At 46.7% G+C, this 16,103-nt stretch overlaps 1 protein-coding gene across 2 annotated transcripts in view; it reads right to left on the bottom strand.

The window, feature by feature from the left end:
* Positions 1 to 898: 898 nt before the first annotated feature.
* The window catches only part of LOC109530786 (FRAS1-related extracellular matrix protein 2-like), a 71,414-nt gene continuing 56,209 nt past the window's right edge, over positions 899 to 16,103 (bottom strand). For both annotated transcript variants that reach the window (XM_019894682.1, XM_019894683.1), the window contains 17 exons: positions 15,667 to 15,876; positions 15,381 to 15,578; positions 14,427 to 14,591; positions 14,149 to 14,331; positions 13,948 to 14,078; positions 12,850 to 13,005; positions 11,551 to 11,854; positions 9,978 to 10,109; positions 9,550 to 9,881; positions 5,143 to 5,335; positions 4,956 to 5,060; positions 3,921 to 4,048; positions 3,709 to 3,843; positions 2,855 to 2,981; positions 2,606 to 2,793; positions 2,191 to 2,337; positions 899 to 1,494 (listed from right to left, as the gene is read on the bottom strand). In XM_019894682.1, coding sequence (XP_019750241.1) covers positions 1,027 to 1,494; positions 2,191 to 2,337; positions 2,606 to 2,793; positions 2,855 to 2,981; positions 3,709 to 3,843; positions 3,921 to 4,048; positions 4,956 to 5,060; positions 5,143 to 5,335; positions 9,550 to 9,881; positions 9,978 to 10,109; positions 11,551 to 11,854; positions 12,850 to 13,005; positions 13,948 to 14,078; positions 14,149 to 14,331; positions 14,427 to 14,591; positions 15,381 to 15,578; positions 15,667 to 15,876 — 3,302 coding nt within the window. In that variant the 3' untranslated portion in view covers positions 899 to 1,026. The remainder of the gene's footprint in view (positions 1,495 to 2,190; positions 2,338 to 2,605; positions 2,794 to 2,854; positions 2,982 to 3,708; positions 3,844 to 3,920; positions 4,049 to 4,955; positions 5,061 to 5,142; positions 5,336 to 9,549; positions 9,882 to 9,977; positions 10,110 to 11,550; positions 11,855 to 12,849; positions 13,006 to 13,947; positions 14,079 to 14,148; positions 14,332 to 14,426; positions 14,592 to 15,380; positions 15,579 to 15,666; positions 15,877 to 16,103) is intronic.

Below are 16,103 nucleotides of genomic sequence, written 5' to 3'. Positions count from 1 at the left end.
AAGTGTGATGGAAAACAGACGGAAAACGCAGCAGGTCAAACAAGAAGAACGCAACAGTTGCCGCAAGTGGAAGGAAGAGAGGCGTCCGCAAGCACCTCTGACACTAACCACTGACACTTTTTTGTTGTCTTTTTTTTTGGGTGGGGGGGGGGCATAGATGGGGTGGTATCAGAAGAAAACAGCAAAGGACGAAAGAGCGTTGAAAGACATCGGACGGGACGTCTCGCCACGGGACCGACAGTGAGCGCGCTTCAAGTAGATTGCGGAACACAAGCAAAAAGCTCTTGAGGCGCAGTTTTCTTTTTTGTTGTTTTGTTTTTAGTTCTTCAAATGTGAGGCACTTGCAAAATAATGCAGGAGTGTGAAAGACACACTGATAAGAAAAAAAAAAAAGAAAAAAAAGATAAAGTTGTAATTTTCACAATGGGGCGGGGGGTTTATTGGACAGGGCGGCAAAGAGCGAAAAGCCAATTTTTGAAGTTCTTTTTCTTTCTCATAAAATTTGTTCTTGCAAAACTATCAGTATTTTTTCTTTTTTTAATTTCACTAAATCACCAGTTTATTCAGTACATCAAGTGACAATTTAATTTTTCTTGTAGAATTGTGTCATTTTCTCCAAAAAAAAAAAAAAAAGTTGAAATAACGCAGTCAGAATATGACAAAAAAAAAGGAATAAGGTCATATTATAATCAGACTATATTCTTGTCCTTTTTCCTTTTAAAAATTCCAATTTTATTCTTGTAAAATCAGGATTTATTAATTTCTGTAAAATTAAAAATAAAATACGAAAATTTTATATATAAAAAAAAATTCCCCATTAAATGACAACTCTATCCTTTTTTTGTCATGTAAAGTTTTGCGCTTCTCACACAGACGCGCACACACACACACACACACACACACACACACACACACACACACACACACACACACGCACGCGCACACACACTCCATTGTTTTGTTTCCTTTACAATATGCGCTTACTAGTCCTTGTTGGAACCGGATCTTCTACCACGAGGCGCTCATTCAGACTTCAGAGCTGTCACCGAGTGCTTGCGTCACCATTGGCTGGCCGCTTGCCAACGGGGCGGGCGCATCCTTGGCATCACGCTTGTGCCGCACCAGCGCCACCAGCAGCACCACCACCAGGACGGCCAGCAGCATCCCGACCGCCACGCCCACCATCAGCACTGGCCCGTCTTCGTCGGCGCCGTCCTCGGCGTCGCCCAGCTCGCGCGGGACCACCCCGTCGGGGACGAGGACCTCTCTGGCGAGGTCGGCGGCGCCGGCGTCGCGCGCTCTGCGGTTCAGCGCGATGTGGAGGATGTTGGTGCCGCGGTTGTTGTCGGCGCCGATCTCCTCGACGTCGGCGGCCCGGCGGTGCCGGCTGAGCGCGTGGTACTCCAGGCTCCGCTTGCCGATGCCACGGTTGGCGTTGTCCCGGGAGCGCACTGTGTAGATGGTGTGGATGAACCACTCTCGACCGGCGGACACCTGCCACCGCAAAGTGCACATGGGCATCCGTAGTTTAAAACCTGACTTTGAAACCCCAACCCTAGTTAGAAACCTTAATTGGAAACCCAAACTCTAGTTAGAAACCCTAACTGCAGTTAGAAGCCCTAATTGGAAACCCTAACCCTAGTTTGAAACCCTAACTGTAGTTGCAAACGCTACTTTAAAACCCTAAGCCAAGTTGGAAACCCTAATTGGAAACCCTAATCCTAGTTTGAAACCCTACTATGAAACCCTAACCCAAGTTTGAAACCTTACTTTGAAATCCTAACCCCAGTTAGAAACCCTAATTAAACCCTAACAGTAGTTTGAAACCCTACTTTGAAACACTAACCCCAGTTAGAAACCCTAATTGGAAACCCTAACCCTAGTTTAAAACCCTACTTCAAAACCCTAACCCTAGTTAGAAACCTTACTTTAAAATCCTAACCATAGCTAGAACCCCTACTTTGAAAACCTAACCCAAGTTCGAAGCCCTACTTTGGCATCCTAACTGTAGTTAGAAACCCTAATTGGAAACGCTAACCCTAGTCTGAAACCCTACTTTGAACCCTAGTTTAACGATTGATTTTGTGTCCACAATTTTTTGTGTAATCCTCCAACTTCAGTCTCAAAATTGTTCCAATTTTTTTCTGCTCATATTCCAACTTGAAATCCAGCGTGCGTGTTTTAGGTGACCTGGAAGAGGGCAGCGGAATCCATGCTGAATCCATCTGATCCAGGCTGCCTGACCAGAGGTAGCGCGGCCGGGTCGTCCACGGCCAGGCGGGCGCTGAAGGCCACGTTTCCAAAAGAGCCGGCCTGGGTCTCGGGCTGGGCTTTGTCCTTGCGACAAGACAAGATGACTGTAATTACGTTTATGTGGGAGCCAACCAGTCCTCCATCACGTGTTTCCAGTTGATCCAAAATAATGCTGCTAGCCCACTAACCGGAGCTCGTAGGAGGGACCACATAACTCCAATGATAGCTCCCTGTTTTCATTTGGTCTCATATCATGAAACAATTCAAAGGGGAGTCACTCTAATCTTGGGGCAATACTGTCTTTTAGTTTTGAGGCCACAATGCCGCACCGACACCTTCGAAGTGGACTTACAATAATTTTGAATCTGTAGAGTAGCGACGGCGCGTCAGCCAGGCAGCCAAACTCAAAGCCATTTGGGTTGTACTTCGGCACGTAGCCGTCCGCGCCCGTGCACAGGAACACTTTCTCAATGTTGCAGATGAAGGAGTCGCCCAGATTCTGCACGGGGTCCACCATGACGCGTCCGTAGATGGTGTCGCCTGCACAGACAATTATCAGCACGAAGCCCCGAGCGCCATGAGTTACTCCGCAGGGCGGCACCTTGCGCGAAAGCCGTGTCGCTGGTCTGGCCAAAGCCCATGGAGCCGTCCGAGAGCCACAGGGTCTTTTTGGAGAGCAGCATCATTTCTGTGTTCAGACTGAACTCCGCAGCCACGGGATCGCTCACCTACGACCGCACCCAAGATAAACAAGTGTCACGGTTCATATTCTTTTTCATACCTTGCGCAAATACACTTTATTTATGTAAAAATGAAGAAAAAACGCCCAAGGAAAAAAGAGGTATTCGACTCGAGAAAAAAATTGACACCATAGCAAAACCACTCAAAATACTTCTCAAATCGTCTTTCCCCACTGAAATGAATGGAAATGCCATTAATCTGTGCCATCGCATTTTGAAGGGTACGCCGATTCCAGCGAGGAAATGTCTGACAATAACCAGTTGCATTCCTTTCAAGGGTAAATAAACAAATGTGAAAACGCAATTTGTGCGAAAAACACTGAAGCACGACTGCTTCACAAATAGTCCTAAATTGATCGTTACTAGAACTTGGCTGTTCTCATCTTGCATATGAGCAAATCTAAGGTTCCATGATACCGTTTAATTTGGAGGGGCTGTTAAATGCTTTTTATGAAAACCATTCATGCTTCAAAAAACGTTTTAGTTTTTATTGAAATGAACCATAACACCTGAAAATTATTCCTTATCATTTAAATTTTTTTTGTGGGTTTGCTGCAGCTATATCCTCATATTTGTTGTGTTATGAAGCATCGAATAGACTTTGCTTCACGTTTGCAAATGTTTGTTTTTCACCGGAAGTCGGTTTGAGGTCACGGTGAAAATGTCGCCAGTGTATCCCACTGGTGAGATTCACAACATTTCCCTTGCATCATACCTGCTGAAATCGGATGTCCAGGTCAAAGCTGACGGGCTCTCTGGGGTTGCACGAGGGCGGGAAGGCGAACTCCAGGCCTGGTGGCGACGTGCACGGCAGCAGCTTCACCGTGTACGTGCCCGAGTAATCACGTACCTGAACGTGACGCGGGCACACCTTGAGATGCCGGCAATGAGGCCCAAACAAACGGAAAAGCGTCGATGTTTGCTCACGGCAAAGTCGGAGACGAAGGTCCACTGCTGGATGGGCTGGTTGTAGGTGGGCTCGCTACGCACCAGGCTGAGGTTGAAGGTCAGGCCGGGGTGGTCGGCGCACATGACCACGGAGGTGAGGGCGGAGGCTAACCAAAAGGCACAATGCTCATTTGGCGAGCTTTTCTCAGAAGGTGCCAGAAATGGGCCGGATCCGCTCAACGCGGAGTTGTGTCAGGACCCAGAATTGTCACGTAAACAACTCAATGTTGGTGAGATTAAAAAGTGAGGGCAAAATTCTTGAATTATTTTCCAAAACGTTGGCAGAAAATGTTCGACGAGGTGTTTATACAATTGCAGTAGCAATCAAATACCACTAGAGGGTGCTGATGCCCTGTGAACGGGCACGAGTATTTTGACGACGTCTGACGCTGAAAATATTTCCATGCTGCAAACATTTTGTGTGGACTTTGGTGGGATTTTGGGGTTATTTATCCGACTTAGTAGACCTTTTAACCCAGTCCTTTTTCCAATATGGAACTTTTTCTCTATATTCACATTTCTGAGACACTGGGTTATGGTTGCTTTTCTTTCAGCAATAATCAGCACACTTACAAGCAAAAAGGGCCACGTGTAAATTCTCAACTCAACTCAACTGCATTTATAGAGCACTTTCAAACAGCCATCGCTGCACACAAAGTTTATGTGTAATGATTCTAAAATAATAATAATAATAAAAATAATATTAAGTACCATAAAAGATCTGCAATGCCGTGATACTGTAAAAAGTAAAGGCACGATGGCAAGAGACAACTGACTGTATTTTGTAGATTGATATTTTAAAAAATTATATACAGTATTTTTTTTTTCAGGATTCCATAGAATAGATTCTACCCTACACTAAGCGGCATTCCAATCGCATCTCTAAAGTAGGAACCAAAGCAAGAGCATTTTATCCTAAACCGACCTTCACATGGAGTTGAAAAAGAAGCTAAAACAACTAAAAAGCTGCCTGCAGGGCAGGCTGCAGTTGAGAAAGAACCGAATTCAACATACCAGGATGCCGAGAGACAAACAGGCCTCGGAAGCGAGCTTCGGTGCGGAAGTTGACCACCAGGCGTCCCTGCTCGTTAATACGCATGCTGGTCGGGTAGAGCGAGCCTGCAAAAGACGGGAACCGTCAGACGAGGAACTGTCCTTTCTCTCGACGGAAAGGGGGAGCATTTGTTTTCAGCCGCTTTACCTTGGAGCTCGGCCTCCGGCGGACTGCCGATGCCGTCCCTCCACAAGATGGCGGTGTCGTACACAAAAGTCAGCCTCAGCTCGGACTGGAGGTCAAAATGCTGCCAGCCGCCGGACCCCACGGGCGAGTGGAACACGTAGGACACGTGGAGCGGCACCCGCAGCGTCACGTAGGACTGGACCAGGTTCAATACCTGCCGTGAAAAAGAGGTCTTTACTTCAAGGTAAAAACAGAAATCAATAGAAATTAGAAATACACCACATGGAATTGCTTTCGTTTGATGTTTAGTTTGACGATCAACAGCTTGAAGCCTGTTTTCAGAAGAAGTGTTCGCTATTTGCCAAACCGCCGCCTCCGGCCGAATTGCTCATTTCTGCTTGCTCGTCCAAGAAAAAAAAAAAAAAAAACAACAAAATAAAAAAAAAACAAAATGTCCAAGAGATGGCTCAACAGTGATACTGAACAAGTCATGTGTTGAAAATGTAAACACTTACAGAGATTTGTACAAATGGGACTGTTGCTGTCCTTGATAGGGCTGCTGTTGTGCCCATTGTTCACTTTAGATGAATATCATGATTTATATTGGCATTTAATTCAAGGAAATTACAGCAGTGCAGCAAACTTGTCGGCCTTCACTTCAATCAGTAGCCAAAAGGTAGCTCTCAGTTTCTAAAAGGGCGGTGACCCCCCCGGCCTGAAGCATTCAGTGGTGTTTTTCCCACCCGCTTTGTTGTCATGGCTACTATGCTGCTCACAGCCACTAGGGGGAGTACTCGTATTCATCTCAGAATGGTCCATATCAAAAAAACACAACTGGCTATCGTTTTGTTTTTGTTTTTTTTTTTTTTGGGGGGGGGGCTTCATTCCCAAGGCCCCCACGGGGTCGAGAAAGGTTTCAACATCAGAGGGCTCAATTCCTTTTTTTGTCTCTCATTTTTATTTGCACCATTTCTCTATTCTTCACGTTGCTTTTGTATGATTGCATTCCATTGTTTGAGTTTTGGTTTTCAGACCTTGGCGTCATTATGCAAAGGCATGACAACAGCCGGCTGGTATTTCTCATCTTATTCTGGCAATATATTGTGTTGTGTGCTGTATTTGATACGGTAATTGCGTTTTTTTTCCGGTGGACCTTGGATCTTTTTTCCAATGCATGCTGCCTTCAAAGTGCGTTCAAAATATGTTTTTTGCGCGTGAGTGCAAACGTTCTCCGCAACTGCGACGCGATTGAGTTTTACGTTGGGAAACGGACAGACGGGTGTTAAAAGTTCAAAACGCACAAATTTCGCCCGACTTGCTCCGACACGCGAGGCTCGAAAAACGAGCTATCCGCGCCTCTCTGACCTGCCGCGCGTGTGCCTGCCTGCCTGCCTGCTTGCGCCGCTCGGGTGAACGTGCTCAGGCGAGCCTCCGGGCGAGCATCGTGTGTTCATATTCATCCCCCCCTGACACGACCTGCTGGGCCTTAATGGATTCCAGCGGCCCCGCTAAGCAGTGACATGACACTCGGGGCGGGTCGTCCCTCCATTAGCTCGTGCGGCTTCTCAGGGAAGCACTTGCAAATTCAAAGTCCGGCCGGTGCTTCTTTTTCCACTTCATTCTGCCTTGTCAAAACAACAAGACGTGCCATGAGTTGGACTTGCTCTATGTAGCTGAAAGAGCATCCAAATGGCAGAACACATGTGGCTATGAGCAACCTGTACTGAAAATGACGTGGAAAAAAAATGTTGCGTTAGCGTTTGTGCCACCAAATATACCCCCCATTCTTTTTGTACTTCCTAAAAAAGAAAACCAAATTAAGTTCATGGTCAGGAGGACGGAGTCAATCAAGTGGATCGCAACACTTCCCCCGTTAAAGGGACAGGGTGGGAATCAAACCCGGCATCATAGGTTTGTGAAAGACATGAGCTTGCTCGCTAACGTGGGCGCGACGGTACACCTTCTATTTCGGCGTGAAAAGCGCACGCCTGTGCCATCCGTTCAGCAACAGAAAAGTCAATTCATTAGTCAGTCCCTCAACGATCACGTTAATTAAGTCTGAATTTCCGCCACGTCTAATTTTGGAATCGACTCACCTGTTCAAATATAAATCGAGGCCGGCCCTCAGGCTCCCTTCCGAGCAATTTGCTGAATGTAACATCTTGTTTTCCACTGACGCTTTACATATTGAAATGACGGTGGGAGGAAAGAAGGCTAAGATCACGGTTGAAGACGTTTGTGGCGTCTTCTCAACCGCTCTGCCTTGGTCAAGGAACACCGAAGGGTTTTGTTTGCTGGTCTTCTGCCACCCATCTTTTTTTTTTTTCAGTCTTACTCCCACCTCTGCACTCCGGCACATCGTAGTCCACCAGAGAGATTTCTTTAATGAAGGTGGACAAAGACCAAGGGCAACCTCAGCTGCTCTACTCACAGGATGAATAATTAAAGCAGCGCGGTGGCACGTCTTATTTATGACACTGATAAAGGCTTCTAAACAAGCACGCGACCGCCTGCCGGCAAACGTAAAGTCGTCGTGCGCTTGTTATCTCAGCAGAAAATGGATTATGAACATTGGATGCGGTCGTGTCCTGTATAGGCGGTATTGATCAAAGGCAATATCAGCGGTCGCGGGGTTCCATTACGAGATTATATGCTCCTATAACGCGATTAAGTACAAGAGCAGTTTCAGAAATTCAGAAATTTACAAAAGGTAACTGGAACCGCACGGTGGTCGAGAGCAACCATTAATCCCGTCGGGTGACATTGTGTGATATTTACCACGCAAGTTAAAACTATTCACGTCGTCTTTTGAATGACATTGAACCTGGAGGAAAAGAAAACGTGCATCTTAGAAGTGAATCCAGGTTGGAAGGCCAACTCTGCCCTACCCGACACCTGGCTAGCACTAATGCCCGACCCTAAATTAGGAATGTCAAACTCAATTTTGTCATTGGCCTCATCATAATTACGGTTTTCTTTGGTTGGTCGTCATGACGGTGAAATCGGAAAAATGTATGATCGCCTCATATTACATATAAAGTACAACAAATTGATGAATGACTCATTTTGTAAACAGAGGCCCGTAAAAACTGTCTGTTGAAATATGATTCTATTTATTTTAAATGAACGATTGTTCTTTTTGTTTTTTTTAATGAGCAAGAAACATGAAGTCACTGCACATGATTGACTTTTACGGGCCACATAAAATGACGTGGGAGGCCATATCTGGCCCCCGGGCCTTCAGTTTGACACCGGCGTGTGAAACCAACCCTAACTTCGACCCACCCAAAACTACACACCTGCACCTAATGTTGATCACCGGCAAGTCATTTGTGAGGCATGCATGATTTTCACTTTGAGCTGATCACACACATCGCCATCAAGATCTCAGAGGTCGCGACTGGACAGATAATCCTCGAATATTATCAGCATCAATTGTGTAATGAGTCATAAGCGCTACGTCGATACGGGCCGTTGGCGCTGCGCGCGGAGATCAGCTGGACCGGACGTGGCTGGAAGCAGATCACTTGCCATTAAAGGCGCACTGAAATTAACTGCGGAACTTGAAATCCCTCTTTAAATCTTCTCATCTTTGTCGGGAGCGAGGCGGCTAGGCGGCGAGGCGTCCAGGTGGCGGGGGAGGTGCGCTACAGCACGTCACAGCTGCCGCAGACTGCGCGCATCAGGCTCATGAAAAAGGAGGTGTTTTTTTTTTTTTTGTTTTGTTTTTTTAAATACAAAATACAAATTTATACATTATGAGAGCTCACAAACTTGCTAATATGGACAAGACAAAAGAGTGCTCCTGGCGGTGGATGATGGACGCCCCGTGTGGGCTTTGGGTTTTGTCATCGCTGCAGAAGAGAAACGAGATATTGTCCTGCGCAGGCTGTTTACTTTCAAGTCTTAAAATGAAGACTCACGCCAGCAAGCCCTTTTTGATAGACGTGCAAATGATCTCGGGTGTACTCGCACGAGGCCATTTGACTTTGCTTTATTTCTACTTGTGTTTATTTCTATTGCGCAAGGTGGCGAGAAGAGCGGGTTGCATTCGACATATGACGGAGCTCATGCGCCTGAACGGGACCACGCACGCCTTGGACTTTGTCGACAGTTTTTTTTTGCCGATATCTTTATTTCTATTTCTATTCAAAGATAATGTTATCATGAACAAATGGCGAGGGGCATAAGACGTGAGCGAGCATGCTCAGGATTTATTGCAGTTCTACGAGATATTCCAAATTGTGCAAGGCGGCGTTATCATTTTTAAAAAAAAAAAGGAAAAAAAAATGTCTCGACCGATCCTGGGTAACTATCAAAGCACTCATAAGCCACATGTATCAAACTTGAGTTGTCAATGCAGCTCCCTCTAGTGGGAGCGGAAGGAACTCCACTTTGATGGTATTGAATATTGAAGCGACTGTTTACCTGCCCATCAGTGCCGATGGTTCCGCCGCAGTCGCTGAGCAGCTCGGACATGTCGTAGTAGGTGGTGAACTCCCATAAGCACGCTTCCAGGTTGAGGTTGCGGTAGAAGCGCAGCGTGCTGGCGCCCCTCAGGGCGGCGCTGTACTGGTAGGGCGCCGTCTCGCCGATCACCTGCGGGTTCTTGGTGGCGTTGCTGAGGAAGCCGTGGCGCGTCTGGACTTCCGAGTAGTCCAGCAGGTTGGAGCAGCGGTGGTTGCCCACGCGGGTGCCGTCCGGGCTGAGGGTGAGCTCGAAGTTGGACAAGGCGCGGGTGGACACCACGGGTAGCATACCTGTAAAATGGACTTTTGAAATCACTTGTAGACGGAACCAAAGCCATTAGACAACGGGAAAAAAAAAACATAATAGTGTCACTTTTGTGGCCTTACCATCAATGTGAGGCATGTTGACAGTCAATTTGATGAGGTTGGGATGGTCGGGGTCCTCGGCTCCAGTGTAGCGCAGCTTGGCAGAGAAGGGCTCGGCTCCCACCGTGCCCACTACGCGAGGCTGGCACATGCCTGCCGCCCGGCCGTAAACAAACATCAAACGTTTAGTTAGCTCACAAAAAAAAAATAAAAAAAATGATACCACTGCGCGGAAATGATTTTCAGCTGCCAGAGCTGCGACGGCAGCTGCTCACGGCATGGTGGCATTAGCATAACAAACAAGAGCAAGCGCTGAATCACCCGTGACCGGCGGAAAGTAAACAGCAATGAAATACCGAAAAGAAGGTAAACCGAGACCGCCCAGAGCCACGTTTTTGAGGGTTTTTTTGGGGTTGATATCAAATGTGATTAAATCCTTCATAAGCACAAAAGATTAAAAGAAGAGTTTTGGCGTGTTGAACATGTTCAGTGGGATTTTAATTTCAAACTGCTGCCTCAGGCTGGGGAGGAGATGCAGGGTAGACTTTGAAATTCAGATAGGGATCGATACGATATGTGCTTTAACACACATAAGAAACAAAAGGAATACGATCTGATGTATCCGCCGCAAAATATGAACTGGTAAATGTTGCTGTCGTAAATATGGTGTTGGCCGCCAGAACACCAGAGCAGCGCGGACTCATTTTGCTTTTTGAATTCTTCAAATTATTTATGTTTTTTTCATTCATGAACGGACCAACCAAACCATCCAGAATCGGTTGGTAAGAAGGGAGAAAAATGGGTTTTGTCTACGATAGGCAAGACCAATATTTGGGGGGGGGGGGTATTTGTTCATGAAGCCATGAACAATTTATTATTACACTGTAATATCACCAAAGACTTAAACTATGGCCCAGGGGGCCATTTGCGGCCCGCCATCAATTTTTCAGTGGCCCGTGGCCTCTACTAAAAATGATGCTGGACACAGCCCACAAGACCAGTAGAAGAAAAAGAAGAAGAAAAAAAAGAAAAGACAGGTCGGTGGTTGGCAGAGTGACAAAGGAGGAGGTATAAAAAAAAAAAATTGGCGCCACCCGCTGGACACAGCCCACAAGACCAGTAGAAGAAAAAAAAAAAAAAAAAAGAGAGGTTGGTGGTTGGCAGAGTGACAAAGGAGGAGGTAAAAAAAAAATTGGTGCCACTACTCATAATTGATTCACATTCTGTTTTTCTGGGTCTACAAAGATACGAATGAACTACTGTATTTACAACTAAATTAATTTCCCTTCAAAATACTGACGAATAAAGACAATTACATTTTAGAAGCGAAAATTGTTTCTTCCACTTTATGCTACTGAACATGTCACATTCATTATTCTCAAGAACAAAGCAACACCGATTTTATTTTGTCAAGTGGTTGATGGAAATAAAATCATCTGGATCCGGATCCATTTTATATCCGCATCCAAATGGCTTCGATCTGTGCAACCGCGTGCCGAAACAAAACCGGGTTCATCCAACGCACCGTTTTTATGTTTTTACGACATCAATAATGCACGGACGCTAACCAAAACGGCCGATATCACACACTCACCCTCGTCCGTGCTGATGGTCACCACGGGGCTGCTGAGCTCCAGCCCCTCGTCGCCGTCCGAGTTGACGGCCCTGGCGGCGCATTGCACCCTGGAGCCCGCTTGGAAGTAGATGGCGTCCAGCGTGATGAGCTTGGACGAGGTGAAGAAGGTGTCGAAGTCCACCTCGCGCATCGGGCCGGTGACGCCGTCCGGGCCCTTGGGGGCGCTGACGAGCCAGCGGTAGCGCGTCAGAGTGTTGTTGATGTTCTCGCTCGCGCAGATGGAGCCCGTTTTGTCGTAGTCCGGGTATTTGAGGTTACACGCCTGCGGCAAGGAGGGGAAATAAAATTTCAAACTCGCGTCGCTCGCGGGCTCGTCGAGACTTTTTCACGATGAAGTCTCCGGCACGTAGAGACTGCGCAATCCCCAATATGATTTGAACAAACAACGTTTTATGGACACAATTCTGAGCGGTGGCATCCTGAATGCCAGCCACAATTTCCAGCCCTTCTCCTGTGTGTGTTTGCATTTCATTGTAGATTTGGACGCAGTCGCGTTGGAGTCAGCCAGCAGTTGCATATCATCCGCCCAGTTCGCAGCCGCTTTCAGTTCTGAAAGCGGGTTCAGACTCCACCATGCCGCCGGCTCATCAACTCGTCATGGAGTTTGGTGCATCCAGCCACTTGGAAATTCGAGTCTCAATTCTGCCTGCATTTCTGTTGCGAGCCTGCCCGCTGCTCTCATTCTCATTGCGTGTGTGTGTGCGGGAATTTTATTTAATATGAAAATGAACGTTGATTGCTGATAAGTTGTTTCCAAGTTCTTGTTTTGCGGACCCCCTGAGATAGCCTTGACCACCCCATGAGTAGCCCCAAAGAGCTAACTCCACCATTGCGTGCTATGATGCTAATGTTAGCTAACAGGTTAGCCGCAATATTTTACTCTTTTTTTTTTTTTTTTGATACGTGTGAAAAATGCGGCAGCTGTTAAAGCCTCTCCTTTCTTCAGAGCACTTTGAAACAAGTCATTCATGCCTTCATCACATCTCGGCTGGATTACTGCAATGCACTTTACTGCCAGCCAATCCTCCATGAAGCGTCTCCAGTTGGTCCAGAATGCCGCTGCTCGCCTCTTGACCGGTACTCGTAAAGAGGGAGTAAAAAAACGTTGATTTGTCCGCGCAACCGCAAACAGGATAAAATTTTCGTCACGGTTTCAGTTGGATCGCTTTCCTGCCAGCCAGAAGTAACCTGGCGCCGATGATTTCGCAACGAACGATGAAAGGGAATCGCTTGGATGAGAACGGATGGGAGACGTACGGTGACGCAAACGACGGGGTAGCCGGCCGCAGGGAGAAAATCTCCGTGCTTGTCGAAGTCGTCGTAGTGAAGCAAAGAGAGCACCCTGGGCACCGAGGGGAAGGTAACATCTGCCATGCTGTTGCTCTCCTCGATGTAGATGATGGCTTTGGTCAGCTGGGGAGGGAAAAGCAAAGGCTAAGCGAAAAGTTAATTGCTAAACGCCGTGCCGCTGACTCGAATCTTTCCAGCTGTTCGCATTCACTTCTGCATACAAAGTATCTGTTCATGTATAGTTTGGCTCTCATTCGTGCACATGTACTGGATGTATTATTCATGTGCACCAACCAAACACGCCGCTGCTCTCATTCAGCTCACTCTCACTACGATGTCTCGGAATTGGGGCTCACCCCGATCCTTGCGCTGTTTAATCAAATCTCCAGTTACGGCGAAGAGTTGGCGAGACATTTTCTTAGATTGTTTTTTTTTTTTTCCTGCAAAAATATGACTTTGAAAGTTCTGTCTTCTTAAATTGCAAATTACGTTGTGGATTCATAAACTTGACTCCTTGAAATTAATTGCGCCTTTTGTTTCTTTCTTTTTTTGAAAACAATGATCTGGGAAATGCAGTTATTGTTTTCGATTACCTCGTTAATTCCTTATTCAACTCAAAGCGCGCGTCACTGACCCGTCAATATTGAACATTGAGGAAAAAAAAAAAACATCTTAATATAGCATTAGGCTGAAATACATTCGGCTGTTTTATTTTAGTCAAGACAACCTCCGTTATTTATTTATTTCTTTTTAAATGACGAAGCGAATTGAATTCTATTCAACATCCTGAACCTTCTTTTGTTTTGTTGCTGGTCAAGTAAAAATTCGATCATCAAACAGATTCAACGTTGCTGGTGACAGAACAGGTGGAATCATAAATGTATTTCCCATTACTCATATGGTTTTCTATTCAATGTGACAAACGGCTCAAAAGTCGGCATGGCGAATGACAAGATACGCCAACAAACATTTTCGGGAGACTCCCATTCATTCCACGACGTACGCGAATGAAAGCACAGACGGCATCGGTGAGTAATTTGATCAAGGCAAAAAAATCTTGCGTACCTGCGTCTCCGCCACCATGTTCTCATCTGGTTTCAGGTGCACGGTGAAGGCCTCCCTCATCTCTCTGACGCCGTCGTATAAAACCTCCACCTCCACGTAGCGCAGCGTGTCCCCTTCTCGGAACGCGAGCTCTGTGGAGAGAAGAAAGCGCCTCCGTCAAGGATCTCGCCGTCGGTTCGGCTCAGTCCCGCCCTCGCTCACCCTCTGAAACGGGATGGTAGTCCTCCCCCGAGGTGGCGGATCCGTCTTTGGTGTGGACTCGGACGACGGACGCCTTGGAGGAGTCGCCCACGCGCAGCACGGGAATTCTCACCGCCGACACTTGGCCTCGTTCCTTGGGTTCGTTCACACTGAACTTGGTCTCGCCAAATTTGATGACGGGCTCTGAGGAAGGAAATAAGCCCGACGTCGGAGTACAAATCGGCCGGGCGGGCGATGCATTTTCACGTTGGTTGAAGAAAGAAGACGGTCATACTTACTGTCGGCATCGTCTTTGATTCTGATGAGTGTTTCGTTGCGCCGTCCGATGGACGCGCCGAAGGGAGAATCGCTTTTTGGGCTTCCGAGCACGAGGCGCAGCTCCTCCTCGTCTTCGTGCTCCGTGTCGTCAACCAACTCCAGGACGCAAGGCTGCTCCACCTCCCCTGAGGAAATCCACAGATTATTTGTACATTCTTGGAAAGCTTTTTTTTTTTTTTTTTTTTTTAAAGAGTAACCGCATCGTCTGACAAGATCCAATGTAGGATCTGAGATTGAACATGCGGTCATTTACTGTATAGGGCAGGAAACTGGTAACATGAGCTTCTTATTTTTCCAAACAATGGCAGCTGAAACAAAGCGCTGCACATAAATTAAAATCGAACAAAAGAATATAAGGTACAAAGTAATTTGGAAACAAAACAGAAAAACATGGGCAAAGCCACATGCTGTCATGAAAAGGACTCCAATTGGCTTCACCCAATTAAAGGAAAGGCCACGCGACACGAAAGGAGGCAGCAGAATCACGTCATTATTCCAGACGGTAAATAAATAAAGGTTCAAGATAATAAGTTATGAAATGTAGTCACAAACGGCCATTGAAAATATCATTGGAACAATAATTAGAAATTTGGGGGAAAAAAGTTCAAGGAGGATTGGAATATACGAGGCAGTGCATTCATCTGAGTTTAAATACTGAATTTTTAAAAAGTAGGATTTCACATTTCTCGAAATTAACTTTGCCCATGACGAAAATGTTGCAACCAAAATGACGATAGGACAGAATAGACTCATAATAACAATAATCCTAATAGTTTTGTCACTGCACTCACGAACATATTGTTCCACAAATGAATACATCGCTGACAGCGCCAATTAAACCTGAGCATAAGTAGCTTCATTTTCGTAGCTGTTCCTAATGTTAGGAGTGCATGTGGCATTTTGTCGTAGGCCACCTGGTAGGAAGGTGACGACGGAAGCGTCTGTGTTGGGCCTCTCGACGAAGTCCATCATGACCTGGGCCGTCCCTTGCCTGCTGTAGCATCGCACGGTGGACTTGTGGCCGATGTCGCCGCTCCGGTACACCGTTGCCGAAATCCGCCCCGACTTCTCGTCGCCCGCGTAGACGGCGTCGCGGAACTGCACCTTCGGCACTGCGACCAAAACAAAACAAAAACAAATCAAAAGCGCATGAATAAATCACAATCAACAATTGATCCGTATTTAACGATCCTCTCTCACGGTCTGACACGGAGTCGTTGATGAGGACGGCGGCCTTGGCGGGCTCCCCGAGTAGGCCGTTCACGGGCATCTGCAGCACCAGCTCAAACCGCTCGGGGCCCTCCAGCGACGGCTGGCCCAGGTCGTCCAGGATGGTCACGCGCAACGTCTGCATGGCGACGCCCGGCGCAAAGTCCAGATTCCGGCTGATCCCTACGTAATCCGCTCCAGCTGTCCGCCGACAAAAATGCGCGCGAGTGAGGCATGATTGACAAGACAGGGCGCTCAGGGGATGTACGGCAAAATAAACCCCCACTTTCATCATCACAAATTACATTCCAAACCCGGCTGCTATACGGGAGGGGTCAATGCCCGATATGAATCCGTTTGAATTTTCCATTTTAGCCTGCACAAACATTTAAACTTTTCCAAACGCATTTTCTTTTGTGGCATCGAAG

Source organism: Hippocampus comes, unplaced genomic scaffold (assembly GCF_001891065.2).
Source record: "Hippocampus comes isolate QL1 unplaced genomic scaffold, H_comes_QL1_v1.1 scaffold89, whole genome shotgun sequence".
Classification (NCBI taxonomy): Eukaryota; Metazoa; Chordata; class Actinopteri; order Syngnathiformes; family Syngnathidae; genus Hippocampus; species Hippocampus comes.
This window is presented reverse-complemented; position numbering and strand designations above follow the sequence as displayed.